The 15,101-nt window shown below is 42.5% G+C and overlaps 1 protein-coding gene across 5 annotated transcripts in view; it reads right to left on the reverse strand.

Moving 5' to 3' along the window:
* The window catches only part of TJP2 (tight junction protein 2), a 123,767-nt gene that overhangs the window by 58,265 nt on the left and 50,401 nt on the right, over positions 1-15,101 (reverse strand). Inside the window, exon 1 of one of the 5 annotated variants that reach the window (XM_038769384.1) lies at positions 13,448-13,686. The exons of 3 other annotated variants lie outside the window; for them this stretch is intronic. In XM_038769384.1, the coding sequence (XP_038625312.1) occupies positions 13,448-13,507 (60 nt within the window). In that variant the 5' untranslated portion in view covers positions 13,508-13,686. Of the gene's footprint in view, positions 1-12,429; positions 12,518-13,447; positions 13,687-15,101 lie in introns of those variants that run through there. One more of the 5 variants, XM_038769388.1, reaches the window with a different exon arrangement.

Here is a 15,101-nt window from a genome sequence, read left to right on the forward strand (position 1 = left end):
AGAGCATTATATTAAGCACTTGGGAAGAGAGAACAACAGATGTAGAAGACATGATCCAAACCATGAGGATCTCACAATCTAGTAATTAGAGAAGCAGCATGGCTCACTGGAAAAGAGCACGGGCTTTGGAGTCAGAGGTCATGGGTTCAAATCCCGGCTTCGCCAATTTTCAGCTGTGTGACTTTGGGTAAGTCACTTATCTTCTCTGTGCCTCAGTTACCTCATCTGTAAAATGGGAATTAAGACTGTGAGCCCCCTGTGGGACAACCTGATCACCTTGTAACCTCCCCAGCGCTTAGTACAGTGCTTTGCACATAATAAGCACTTAATAAATGCCATCATTATTATTAATTAGGGAGACAGACATTAATTTGTGTATCTCAATCTCTCCTGCTACCGCATCAGCTCATCAGTTCACAGTTTCTGTTCCTCTCTAGCTAACCCACTGGACCTCACTCTCCTGACACCAACCCTCTGCCCAGCCATTCTTCTGCCTGGAACTAATTCCCTCTTCCCATCTGCCAGATCACGGCTCTCCCCATCTTCAAAGCCTTCCTGAACTCACATTTCTTCCAAAAGGCCATCCTGAATTAATTTCTCCTTTCTTCTAGTTTTCATTCCCCCCTGCCCCAATTATCACCCCATCATTTTCATTGAATTGTATTTATTGAACGCTTACTGTGGGCAGAGCACTGTACTAAGTGCTTGGAAAGTACAATACAGCAATAGAGACAATCCCTGCTCACAACAGGCTTACAGTCTAGAGCTGGGGGGCGGGGGGGGGGGGAGGAGACAGACATGAAAACAAGTAAACAGACATCAATATAAATAGAATTATAGATATATACATAAATGCATAAGTGCTGTAGGGCGGGGAAGGGGGAAGAGCAAAAGGAACGAGTGGAGGTGACGCCACATAATTATGGACATACAGTATGACTTAAGCACTCATCTACACAGCTACTTTTTTTCTCCTTATCAGTAAATTATTTCTTTTCTTAGTGCCTGCCTCCCCTGCTAGATTTTTAAGCTCCAGAGAGCAGGAATCATGTCTATTAACTCTATATTGTACTACCCCAAGCCCTGAGTAAGGTGCTCTAAACACAGCAGGAACTCAAATATTATTGACTCGTTTACAGAGGTAAAGTGCTTAAGTAATAAAAGTGCAATGGGAGGTTGTGGGTGCAAAAGTGCTGAGATGATAGCTGGGAAGAAGAAAAATTAATCAGGGAAAGCTTCCTCTAGGATGTGGTATTTCAGAAGGGCTTTAAAAAATGGGGAAAACCGAGGTCTGGTAGACAGTAAGAGGAAAGGGAGTTCCAGGCAGGAGGAAGGGGGTGAGCCAGGGGTCAGAGATGGGAGAATGGAGTGTGAGGCAGTGAGGTCATTCATTCAAATTGTATTTATTGAGCACTTGCTTCCGATATTTCTAGCACTTCCCTTTCCCACTATTTTTCTCCATCAGCCCCAGTTCATTCTAAACTCCTTGATCAATCAATCAATCAATCGTATTTATTGAGCGCTTACTGTGTGCAGAGCACTGTACTAAGCGCTTGGGAAGTACAAGTTGGCAACATATAGAGACAGTCCCTACCCAACAGTGGGCTCACAGTCTAATCCTTGATGTCAGAAAAGATGCATCTTGCTTCTGTTGTGCCTTTCCAAGGGCTTTGTGTAACGTTTTGCACTGAATATGTTTGTGATAAATACCACTGAATTTTTAAGAGGCAGGAGGAAGTTCAATAAAAATCATGTACTTTACAACTTTGGGCTACTTTAATACTTTACAGTTCTGAAGAAGGGTTGTGGAAGATAAAAATTTACAGAAACCTCCATGCTGCCATTCTGCAGCCTTCAAAAATCTTATCCTATTTTCTATTACTGGTTCCATATCGAAAAAGCTACTGGAACTGGAAAGTTTTCCAGTTCCTTGACACGTACCTTTTTCAGGGCAAAAGCCAGCTTAAAATAACCCAGTAATCCAAACTTCTTCAAACTTTTCATTTGTTCTCTTAGTCAGTGGTATTTACTGAGTACTTGCATGTGCAGAGCACTGTACTAAGCACTTGGGAAAGCCCAATACAGCAGAGATGGTAGACACATCCTCTGCCCTCAACACACTTACAGTCTAGAGTGGTTCCTGGATGTTATGTCCTGGATGTTACATTCACATTATAGGGAGGGAGCCTGTTGTAAGGAAGAAATGAATGACTGGCCACCTAGTCCTAGGGTAGCTTTTAAATTACGTGCTTTATTATTGCACCATTGAACTATTGGCCACCTAATATTAGCAGAGCTTTTAAATTATGTCTTTATTATTGCATCGTAGAATTTATTTTGCATTCTTTCGAGAAAAGTAATCAACAGCTCACCCTTTGGGTCTTTAAGACCAAATTCTGCATTATCCTTCAGAATTTAACCAAGAGCATGAGTGTAGCAGACTCAGCATTCTGGCCAACCTAAGGTAGGCTACAAGTCAGAAGTGACAGCATTCCAGTCTGCAAGATACTTCACTGCATAAATCATAATCTCATAAATAAAGCCTCCGGTTCCAAAAGAACAAGTCTGGTGTCCGTCTGGAGTTATGAATTACTGTTATTTTTGAAGACAATTCATTGCTGGGACAAAATCCAATCAGGTCAACTTTCACATTAAATCAACTAATAATATCCTAAAACAACTCAGAATAACATTCGGATTGTTTAGTACCAAGGCGAGCTAAATTTTTTTTTCCACATTAAAATCTCTACTGTCCTCTGCACTAAGCTCTCTGAATAGATGGGAGATATTCTGAGACACTGCATACTGTCTTTTGAATGAGCTGCTTTATGACATTAAAGAGAACAAATATTGCCAGTTTACATTTCCTAGATTAAGAAATGATCAAGCAGAATATTTTGCTATATTGCAGTCTACTGATCTTTCCCCTCTAGATTGTAAGCTCTTTTGTGGGCAGGGAACAGGTCTACCAACTCTGAGGTACTGTACTCCCCCAGTGCTTTGCACATGGTAAGTGCTCAATCAATACCATTGATTAAAATAGACTATTAAACTACCAAACACAAAGGGGCTTTTACATATGAAGGGAAAAAGACAGAATTTCAGCTTTTGTTCTAAATGTCAAGAACTTTACCACGCAAGATACTTGGGCAGTTTAAAGGGTCACTGTGAAGGAAATAGAAAGTTCACTCAGATTAAAACATCCAAAGAGGCTCCTGGCTTGCTTCCTTCCTTGTTAAGATACTTACATAGGCCCTGGAACAGGACTACATTCAGAAAGATATTTTATAAAGGATGAACTTGGTCTAAAGCTTAAAGAAGTCTGCCACCACCCCCCACCCACCCCACACATGCACAACTTATTTTCAACTCTCTATAGACAGTTAATTCTTTGTCTATTGTATGAATCAGGGTAAACTACTTATGCTCCCATTGTTTGCTCTGCATGACAGGATAGATCTAAGGGAAAGGAGATAATACAATGCTTCTATCATTGAGTTTTGGTTAGATTTACATTTCAGCAAACTGCTGATTTGATACACCTCCCACTAAGGCAGATTATTAACTGAGTCATGGTAGCTATACTTATCCAAGACCACTTCAAAAATTCTTTCTTTCATCTTTTTTGAGGTCCCCTGGGCAAAATTAACTGATCACAAGCAGAGTGACCTGATGAAAAAAAGCATGGGTCTGGGAGTCAGAGAATTTGGATTCTAATCCCAGCTCCAAGATTTACCTGCTGTGTGACCTTAGGCAAGTCACTTCACTTCTCTTTGCCTCAGTTCCTTCACCTGCAAAATGAGAATTCAATACCTGTTCTCCCTCCTAGACTGTGAGCCTCATGTGGGACCTGATCATCTTGTATCTACCCCAAAACTTAGTACAGTGTTTAGCATATAATAAACAGTTAAATACCACAATTATTATTCATGCTCAATCATTTTCATTCATTCAATCATATTTATTGAGCGCTTACTGTGTGCAGAGCACTGTACTAAGCACTTGGGAAGTACAAGTTAGCAACATATAGAGATGGTCCCTATCCAACAGTGGGCTCACAGTCTAGAAGGGGGAGAACAGTCTAGAAGGGGGTGAATTTCATGCCTTGCCTATTCTTTAAAGGAATCTCAGAAACCAGTACTTCAGAAAAGTCCATTTTACAGATGAGGAAACCGAGGCACAGAGAAGTAAGTGATTTGCCAAAGGTTACACAGCAGGCAAGTGGCAGAGCTGGAATTAGAACCCAGGACCTCTGGCTCTGCAGGCTAAATGATTAAGTTGGCCTAATGGAAAGAGCATATGACTGGGAGTAAGGGAGCCAGGGTTCTAGTCTCTGCATCTAGTCTGTTGTGTGACCCTGGGCAAGTGAATTTTCTCAACTGTAAAATGCAGCACTGTAATAATCAATGGAGTTTATTGAGCACTTACTATGTGCAGAGCACTGCACTACTCGCTTGGGAGAGTACAATATAACAGAGTTGGTAGACACGTTCTTTGCTCAATAGAACCAGACTCTTCCTAGGGATGGTGTGAGGATAAAATGAGAACTGATGTGAAAGCCCCACCGTGAAATAATCCCAAAATTCTAAAAGGAAGCAAAAGCAGCGATGACTCAGGCAGAGCTAAGAAATACACTAGTATCTCAGTGAATGAGACCTGTAAACAGGGTAAGGTTAGTCATTTGCTGTATATCCCTGCACACATTCCTGAATCTTTCTGGGTCACTTTCCTCTTCAAAAATGTGTCTGACAAATTACTTAGCGATCCTGGTGCTACACAAGAGGGTAAAACAGGATAAGACTCAGACATCATAAATTTAGTTCCAGACAAAACTATACAACAAGGGTGTGGCTACTGAAGCCATCCTAGTAGGCATACAACTCATGTCACTTCACCCCTCCCCCAACATTGCTACTTCCTGGTTTATGGCTCCTGCCACCAGCAACTCTCAATGTCCCTTTTCCTTCCTTCTCATTCCTCATGCTCTGTCATGGCTCCCCTGTCCTTTTCAGAGTGAAAGTAAAGAATGACAAGGGCCTGAATTAGCCCTCACCTCTCCTATTTGCCCTCCCTTCTGTGGCACCTGTGCACCTACTGCATTACGAAAACCATATGAAGCGCTTGGGAGAGTACAACAGAGCTGGCAGATACATGCCCTGCCCACCAGGACTTGGAGACAGACATTAATATAAATAAATTACAGATGTGTACATAGGTGCTGTGGGGCTAAGGGGTGACTATCAAGTTCTCAAAGGGTACAGATCCAAGTTCAAAAACCATGTCAAAGCTACTAAGAAGCTACCCAAAGAGAAGTTCTCTGTTCATCTCAGCATTCTGACTGGGTAGAGGCAACTTCCAGGCAGTGACTGGGAGGGCTGGCCAATGGGAGAAATAGGAGGAGGTGGGAGAGGAGGGAAAGGGAAAGAGGAGGATATTTTCAGAGGTGCCAGAGGGCCTGGCCCATTGCTTAATTCCACTCTAACAATGGTTGAGCTGCTTACTGTGGGCAGAGCAATTCCTCCAGGGAAAGTGCATACTGATACAGAAAGGGAACAAACCAATTCCAATTTCCCTTCTCACAATTTCCCGTCTCAGGTTATCATTAAAAGGAGTTGATCCATCTAATTTACCTGACTCAGTTTTACTCCAGCTGGGAGGGTACTATGCAGGGTCTGGGAAGAAGTGGGAGGGAGGCAGGTATTCGGCCACAGGGCACCTCTCACAGTACAAATAAAGCATCTGCTGGCTTGGCTGGAACTGTTGCATGTGCCACTCCCAGGGAAAAGACTCTGGTTGTGAGGGAGGGATATCCCTCCCGCCTCCTCCCTCCCCCCCAAACAGATCTCTCTGCCAGAGTAAAATGCAGTTTTTGTTTTCTGTGGAAAGGGTAGCTGAATTACATTTACATCAAAAGATGTCAATAACGTGAACAAAGTCACTGCAAAACAAATTCCATTTAGCCTGAGAGCAAATATTAGAAGTCTCAGAATATGCAGCAGCACTCCAATGATAGAGAGGGTCAGGGTGAGTATGACAATGAAACCCACTCTAAGCTGAATGATTACAACAGCAAACCAATACACAGACATGAAAAGAAAATTAAAGATGCGATATTTGAAGGGGCCGTTGAATGCGTTAAATGTTGAGCTATTACACAGTGATAAAAATGAAATAATTACTTTTAGAACTTTAAAATAAATCCATATGGAAATCAGAAGAAATTCAGCCGCAGTGTCGGTTCTACTTCTGGGCAATCTTAAAATGAAGTTGAAGTCAACTCTGATCTCCTCAGAAGTTGTGACACCTCTCCCTCCTCCACTAAAATCAATCAATGGCATTTACTGAGCACCGTACTAAGCGCTTGAAATTCACTTGGGCAGTGAACAGGCTCCCTTCAAGGTCACAAAAAACCCTCACCCCAGTCATTCCAAGGAACTCTAATCACTAGGACAACCAGTGAGTCATTTTGCGTTAGCCAGTGCACGGTGCACCTTTAAAATAGAACTGAGAGGTGCCGCTTGAGCCAAGAGAAAAGGGTGGAAACAAATGAGCACCTCCATCCAAGAACTAACGTGCCACTTCTCCACAGGAACTGGCATGGTTCCTGGAAGATAAGCACACGGGGAAATAGGGCAGTAACCTCCAGAGTTCCACCACCAAGTTTTAGAGGACGGGAAAACCAACAACATTTAACCAAAAGGCTGTGCAAATTTGCTACTGTAAACTCGGGGCCTGGGATGTAATGGAAGAGAACACATCACATTCTGCACTGGTACATTATTTAAACTGTAAATGAATAATAGAACTTCTTATCACTCTTCACAAGGTTTCATGTTAGTGCCAGATTCATGCTTTCTGAAAAAACTATTTTTAAAAGGGCCAAATGGGGGGGGGGGGGGGGAGGATATGACCCAAAACTGTAAAACTACAGTCCTTGTTGAGATACAGGTGTCTGAGCAATGCAAATAACTTCAAGGTAAAAGAAGAGTAGGATAATCAAACTCATTCAAGACTGTTAGTGCTGTCCCACATAAGTCAATGAAATGTTTCCTATTGAAGGTATGCTCTCACCATTTGGGTGACTTCACCACTGTTACCGTCTTCCATTTCTTGCTCAGAAGGTGAGAGTACCCCTCATATCTGAATCATATTCCCTTTCATAAAGGTAATAAAAATTAATTTATCTGATCATATTTAGTGAGTGCTGTTTGCAAAGCACTGTACTAAGCGCCGGGGAGAGTACAATATAACAACAGACACATTCCTTGCCCACAAGGAGTTCAGTCTAGAGGAGCTCAGATAAATCCTCTAATTATACAGAGCTATCTAAGTGGCCTCCATAAACTGTCTCACTCCCCTTCTCAACTCTTGAGACATCCTGTACTTCCTTCCACCTCCAAGCCAAGCACTGCCCCCTCACCCTCCACAGCCATTTCCCGCCAAATCATTTCCTTCCACTCCTTTTTGATACTGAACCATATCTTGCCTTCACAAAGTTTTCTTGATTTTTCATGAACTGATCCTTTGGAATGTCTTTTGGAATACCATTGTATTTACAAATTTTTAAAATACAGTATACTCTTTCCCTCTATTCCGGCAGGTTTCTTCCACCATTTCCCCACTGCCCTACTCATTGACTCTAGCCAGTCTTCAGATCTCCTCAGCTACTGTGCATTCCTACTGTCCCACAAAATATCAAAGCCAATAACTATTTTCTTCTGCAGCTCTCGAGTCCTAGTTTTAACATCAGTGTCTTTAAAGGCCTCACCTCCTTGTATTCTAACTCATGGACAGCCACTTGGACTTCAAATCTCTCACTCATTCCTAGTCAGTCGAATAACTCCATCATCTACTGCTGCTCGTCTTCCCTCCTCCCCAAATGCTTAGGGTATATAAGTACTTCTGTTCAATCATAGTTGGCAGTCCTTATGCTTCTGTCACAGGTATTTCTTTGTATCTAGTTAGTCCAGTGCTCTGCACACAGTAAGAACTCAATAAATACCATTAATTGACTGATCTATTGGTGCTATTGCCTACCCCTGCAGAGGGAATCCCTTGTGGATTAGGGCTGTATCACCCTACCTTGCACACAATAGGAGCTCAATAAATGCTGTTTAATTACTGAATGACAAACTTCACAGTATACATCATTCCCTTCTTCTTTTAGACTGTGAGCCCACTGTTGGGTAGGGACTGTCTCTATATGTTGCCAATTTGTACTTCCCAAGCGCTTAGTACAGTGCTCTGCACATAGTAAGCGCTCAATAAATACGATTGATGATGATTCCCTTCTTAAATCTTTGTGGATTTACAATTAGACTACTGCACTTTATGCCTCAAAAAAAATTCACAATTTCACTTAACTTTTCTATGAATACTGAAGAAAAGCCTCAAGTGAGATTTCCAAGAACTGTGCCTGAATTACTTTCCAAAAATATACCACAACATACTTGGTAGGGTATCAGAAACTAATGTCATAATTTAAACTTAAAGCACAAGGCCAGTGTGTTCTTGTTTTTCCAATATTTTCCCCCCATAGCAGCATGCTCCTATGATGAGGCTGCTTGAATAGAAATTCTCTGGCAATTAGACAGTTTAACTCTTCAAGGACACCATTACTTGTCTGATGAAGAAAAGACACCATACAGAAAGCTAATTTGTCTCCACCAGGAAGAGAGAACAGGGCAGTTTCCTGATTGGACTGATTCTCAAGAATTCACAAAAATCTCAACATTGGTAATGGGTCTTGCACCATCAGTAAGTATTTCGTTTTCTGTTTAAATAAAACCACATCCAGTTCGTCCATAACATGTGTTTTCACCCTGTGTTTTGGAGAGAATACTCTTTGAATACACAACTAATCTGGATGGAACTCGAGGTCTCAAGAAACCTTTGGGAGCATACCCAAGAGTATGCAGAGTAGATCTGGGTGGGTGTACCCTAACTCACACGTTATAGAACTGAGTAGTGCTTTGCACATAGTAAGCGCTTAATAAATGCCATCATTATTATTTGGGTTTTGATAATGCCTTGCTCTGCACATAGTAAGCGCTCAATACGATTGATTGATTTTATCAAAAAAGTCTGCACAGAAAGTGGAAGGTGAAGTGAAAGATAAGAGATTCATTCATTCAATCGTATTTATTGAGCGCTTACTGTGTGCAGAGCTTGGGAAGTACAAGTTGGCAACATATAGAGACGGTCCCTACCCAACAGTGGGCTCAGTCTAGAAGGGGGAGACAGAGAACAAAACAAAACTTATTAACAAAATAAAATAAAATAAATATGTACAAATAAAATAGAGTAATCAATATGTACAAACATATATAGGTGCTAAAATGAGCTGCAGAAAAACAAATAAAGGCCAATGGGTTCAGGAAATATTTCAAGCAATCAGTATGAAAATTAAGTAAGTGTTTTGGATTATATTAATCTCTCATACGTACTGCCAAGGTATAAGGAGTTGTAGAGAAAAAAGGTTCTAATTTTGAGTGGAAGTATCTTTAGAACTTTCATAGCAGTTATTAAGCTATAATGATGTTGCATTTGCCCATCATCTCTAGTTCCAGTGACTATTAAGAGTTAGTTGTTCCTCCTCCTTTTAACTTCCCAGTTTCAGATGACTCATTCTTTCTACAAACTATTTTACTTGCCAATAAAAGCCAGGCTTAAAAAAAATTCCTCAAAAAGCCACATGTATTTGAAACTAAAGGAAGTCAAAATATTTTCTAATGAATTTTTATTTTAGCACTGTTGTGCTATCTACACCCAACCACAATATTTGGGGGTACCAGATGTGATTAAAGGCCCATTTTTCACAGTTCTAATGAAAACCAGGTGCCTTTCAGGAAACACAACACTACTCTATTTTTCCATTTTTCATTCCCAGCAAATAAGTTTACACAGAGCCCTTTTCAATAATCAATCTTATTTATTGAGCACTTACTGCATGTAGAGTACTGTACTAAGAATTTGGGAGAGTACAATATAACAGATTTGGTAGACATGTTCCCTGCCCACAAGAAGCTTAGAGTCTAGAGGGGTAGGAAAAAAAGAAATCAAATTACTCCAAGTTCTGCATACCAAGCAACCTTGAGGAAGATACAGAGGAATGAAAATTAGGTCAAATGAAATGCAGCAACCTTATCAAGTATATCCTAAAGCACTTCACATACATTCTTTTGGGGACCCTTAGGACACCCCTGGGAAGGAGTGAGGTGGCCAGTATGATTATTTACCAAGACAGTTACTGAAGCATACAACTTGCTCCAGGTTCCCTAGATCAGACTCAATTCCTGCTCTCGCCTGCTACGCTATCACCAAGGCCAAGTTTCCTTCAGCTTTTTCAAGCAGGAAACCATATATGATGTCTTTCAGAATGTATTTCATTCTGACAGCTACTAGAGAAACCCCTTCCTAATTAAACATTAGACATTAAAATGGGTCTTCTTCTCTGACTGTTTAAGCCATTCTGCAGGTAGCCCTGGGATGAGATAAATGTTTGTTATGCACTGTGTCCTTGATCTCTGCTAAAAATGTTAGCAAGCAGGGCTAGTGCTAAAGACAGGATGACAGTCTACAAGATGGGCTGTATGGGATTACCTGACAGCCATCATGACATGATTCTACTATGTATCATAAGCCAACAGGCATTCATTGGGTCTGTTTACTCTTCTAGGAGCTATTTGGCTGACCCCAAACCTCTTTCAGACAGAAAGTTTGGAAAATTGTTTATTGATGCAAAGGTTGACTCTTCCAAGTTCATACAGTTCAGTCAGCGACAAAACTACAACTGGAAGCCAGGATTCTCAACTGCTGGAGTTACGCTACATTCCTTTACTCAGTTTTCAGATACAGCATTCCAGAATGGTTACGAAAAGGAAGCCTATTATTATGGTACTTGTTAAGTGTTTACTATGCACCACTCACTGTACTACACACTGGGGTAGATACAAGATTATCAGGTTAGACGTAGTCCCTGTCCCAGATGGGGCTCACAGTCTAAGTAGGAAGGGGAAAGATCTAAATCCCCATTTTACAGATGAGGGAGCTGAGACACAGAGAAGTTAAAGTGACTTGCTGAAGATCACACAGCAGGCAAGTAATGGAGCTGGGATTAGAATCCAGGTCCTCTGACTCCTAGGCCTATGCTCTTTCCACTAGACCATGATGCTTCCCTATTCGAAGCACTTGGCACACAGGAATGGTATTTATTAGGCACATATACCAACAGACCATAGTTTCTGCTTTTCTGGTAAAAGTATACTGCCACATCTCACCCAATTCTCCCTTCCAACACATTCACACCTTTGATTCTGACGGCTCCACTTCTTGATATTGGTGCTGTAACCCCACACAGCTCTAACTGCTCATCAGTGACCAGAAGTTCCGAAAAGTCTACTTTCCAGACTGCTCTTTATGAAAATGAACAGGACCATCATGAACATGGGGCTAAAACCAAACTGGCTCCTATGACTTTGGTCCTCCCCTTTCAAAGTCATTTCAAAAAGTAATCTCTGTGAATTTGTATTGACAGCCTTTTTAAAAGACTGTCAAACTGTCAGTGCAACTCTGGGCAGTGACTGCTTTTCAAAACCCAAGAACTAATGCAAAAGTTAAGCCAATAATTCAGATCCGTTGCACGAAGATGATAGAGAATTTCCAAGGTTTTGACTCCTTTGGTGCTACACAGGGCAATGGGCAAATTTTGGAAGTAGAGAGATTTTTTTTTTACACAATGCAATTGATACTACCAGTACATTAATAGATCTGAATTATATATTCGTGGAAGTCACCAATACTTCACACATTTCACCACAATTAAAAATATCACTTTTAAAAGGAGGAACTCCAAGATAATCAACAATAGTCATGTAGATTCAAGGACAAAATTGCAAAGGTTTCTGTGAGGATTTAGAACAGTTTTCAGCTTTATTAGAATATTAATTTGTACATAGTATGTGCTTTAGCTCCTAGCCAGTGCTAATAGAGAATATGATATCAATAATATTATATGCAACAAATAAAGTATTTTGGAAGAGTTAAATTCACCAATACATTTGTATTCTAAATTCTCAATACTATTAAATGGATATTTTCATTTAGTTGTGTTGAGTATTAAAATGAAACAGAGCTAAAGCTTGATAGCTTAATCTACGGAAAGGCACTATGCTGAGTACAAACAATGGCTTGTTGAATAAAGTTTGCATTATGCTGAGGGAATGGTGCATTTCCTACAGTTACAATATGCTTGCCCCGAATAGGTTATTCCACTAAAAACTCCAGTTCCTGGAACTCCAGGAAAAATGTTTAACAAACCATACATAGTAGTATTGCCAACTCAGGAATAGGCCACCGAGGGGCCGGGAGCAGAGTTTCTCTTCCTACAAATGTGTTTCAAGGGTTGAAAAATAGAAGTCTTATGCTTACTCAGTCCTTCACATCTCGGTTGAGATTCCAAAGTAGCAGACCAACTGAAGTGGTGGTTTCTGTGATGTGGCAGCTGTCCATTGGGAACTGCACAGAAACCACCATCATCACAACAGGCCAAACAGCTGTCAGAGAGAAGTTAACTCTGGGTAAGATCTGAAACTAAAATAGAGGTGAAAAGCTGTATCCCATTACTAAATCCTTGAAGTATCCACTCCCAAATTCCTGTTTTAAGTGGACCCAAACTCCAGTGGACATCTTTGCTAGTTTGCAACTTAAAATAAACTGCAGTATAAAAAAGCCGGTCAATGGACGTGGCCAGTATTTAAAATCATAACTGTTTAGGTTAGAGACATCCGTTTATTACTCTCTCTCACCCCTCTCTGGGTGGTAAATAACTTTTGTCTAAAACTGAAGCATTCTACTCTCTTTTAAAAAGTTTGGATGCACTGGTAAGACCTCAACTAAAAACACGCCTATCATCATCCGCTAAGATCTCTGAAAACAATCAGAAAACCCGCTAAAAAAGCCTCCCACCCCCCATTTATTCAATTAAAAAGAGGCTTGATGTGACCAGCCTACCCCCAGCGTGCACAAAATACCACTGACCCAGGGCCACACTGTCCAAGCAGCCAATTCGGATTTCTCCCACCACAGCTATATGCAACAGAGACCGCTGTGTCCTCGCGCCGACGCTGAGAGAAGATAGGAGGGAGAGAGTCCCCTGTTTAGGACGGGGGTGCTCACAAAACGGACCATCGGGAAATCGGACCCACGCGATTAGTTCCCCCTCTCCCCGCACCTTCACCTGGAGTTGGAAAATCGCAGCTGCCGACCAACGACTTGAGCGTGGCGACTTTAGGAGGGTGAGTAGGTTCACCTGCAAATTCGGCCAGCACCCAGCCACCTGGGAAGGGGTGGGGGTGGCAATCGAAACGCTCCCTCGCAGTTCCAGCCCGCACCTCCCCGCGACTGCATTCATCTCGGACCCGCGTGGCAGCAAGCGCTAGGTACTTACGGTGACCCAAACTGACAGTCCCCGCCTGTAGAAATGCAAGCGGTTTCCTCTCACCGGCATCCTGAACCTGGGCCGCGGGAGGACGGCGGGAGTCTTCGCGCTTCCCAGCTCAACCTTTCTCCCAACACAGGGCGCTCCGCCCGCTTTTTTCAGTTTGGTCTCCGGCTTGACACCGAATAGGCGCCCAACCGGGCGCCTCTAGGTGACGAACTTCACGAAGACCGAGCTTTCCAAAAAAACGCCGGCAACCATCCCACGTTCCCTTCTCCCCGACCGTGTCAACCTCACCGACCCCCAAATGCAACTAACTCCGAAACATTCCTGCAAACGAGCTCGACATCCCCGGGCAACACTCTAGTAGGTCGCTACCATCTGCAGCTGAAGGCGGGGGGAGGGGTGTGTGTCTGATGAGCCACATTGAATCCGTCAAACACGCTCACGGAGGATTCCCCTGTTACCACTATATCACCACAACTCTCGGTCGAAAGGAGCCGGATAAAAGGGGGGGAGGCGAGGAAGGGAGCTTTGAGGTTTTCCGATCCTTCCCCGCCCCCCCCCAGTGCGGTTGGTCTGCTCCGAATCGAACCCTGCGGAGCTCGCGCTGCAATATTCCCCCCCGCCCTCGCCTGGAAGTACTTTTGCAAACAGTATGAGATAGGAGAGTGGCGCTCTGCAACAAGCCTATTGTTCCGAGGGCTCGTCACATGAAAAGAGGTTAAACCAACGACACTGGCAACGGGACAAGGTGGCAGAGAGGTTCTACTCCCCTTCGGGCGCCGTGACCCCCAATCGAAGGCTTAATGACGTCTGTAATTAGGCTATCCCTCTAAAAGGAAAATGAAGTAGCCAATCCCGCCTACTATGTCAGAATAAAAGAGATCTTTTGGAAAAAGCAGCTCAGAGAATAGGGTCATCTTTTGCATTCTCTACAGTGGGCAACGTCTTAAAGGATGAACGGGCAAAGCGCTTGCACCACAGCAAAACTACTTAGATGATCGAGGCAATGAAGAGTATTATCTGAAAGTCACCGTAGCCTCAAAAGTTTCATTACCTATGATTCCTAGACAGTGAGCCCGTTGTTGGGTAGGGACCGTCTCTATATGTTGCCAACTTGTACTTCCCAGGCGCTTAGTACAGTGCTCTGCACACAATAAGTGCTCAATAAATACAATTGAATGAATGAATTCCTAAAGCTAACACTGGCCTCTCCCAAAACCTGTAACAACATGTCAATAGCATGGCGTAGTGAATAGAGCACGGGCCTGGGAGTCTGAAGATCATGGGTACTAATCCTGGCTCTGTCAAGCGCTTAGTACAGTGCTCTACACACAGTAAGTGCTCAATAAATACGATTGATGATGATGATGCTGTGTGACTTTAGGCAAGTCACTTGTTTTTTGTTGTCACTGCTTGTCTACTTGTTTTGTTGTCTGTCTCCCCCTTCTAGACTGTGAGCCCGTTGTTGGGTAGGGAATGTATCTGTTGCCGAATTGTACTTTCCAAGCGATTAGTACAGTGCTCTGCAATCAATCAATCGTATTTATTGAGCACTTACTGTGTGCAGAGCACTGTACTAAGCGCTTGGGAAGCACAAGTTGGCAACACATAGAGACGGTCCCTACCCAACAGTGGGCTCACAGTCTAGAAAGGGGAG

This window comes from Tachyglossus aculeatus, chromosome X4, assembly GCF_015852505.1.
Source record: "Tachyglossus aculeatus isolate mTacAcu1 chromosome X4, mTacAcu1.pri, whole genome shotgun sequence".
NCBI lineage: Eukaryota > Metazoa > Chordata > Mammalia > Monotremata > Tachyglossidae > Tachyglossus > Tachyglossus aculeatus.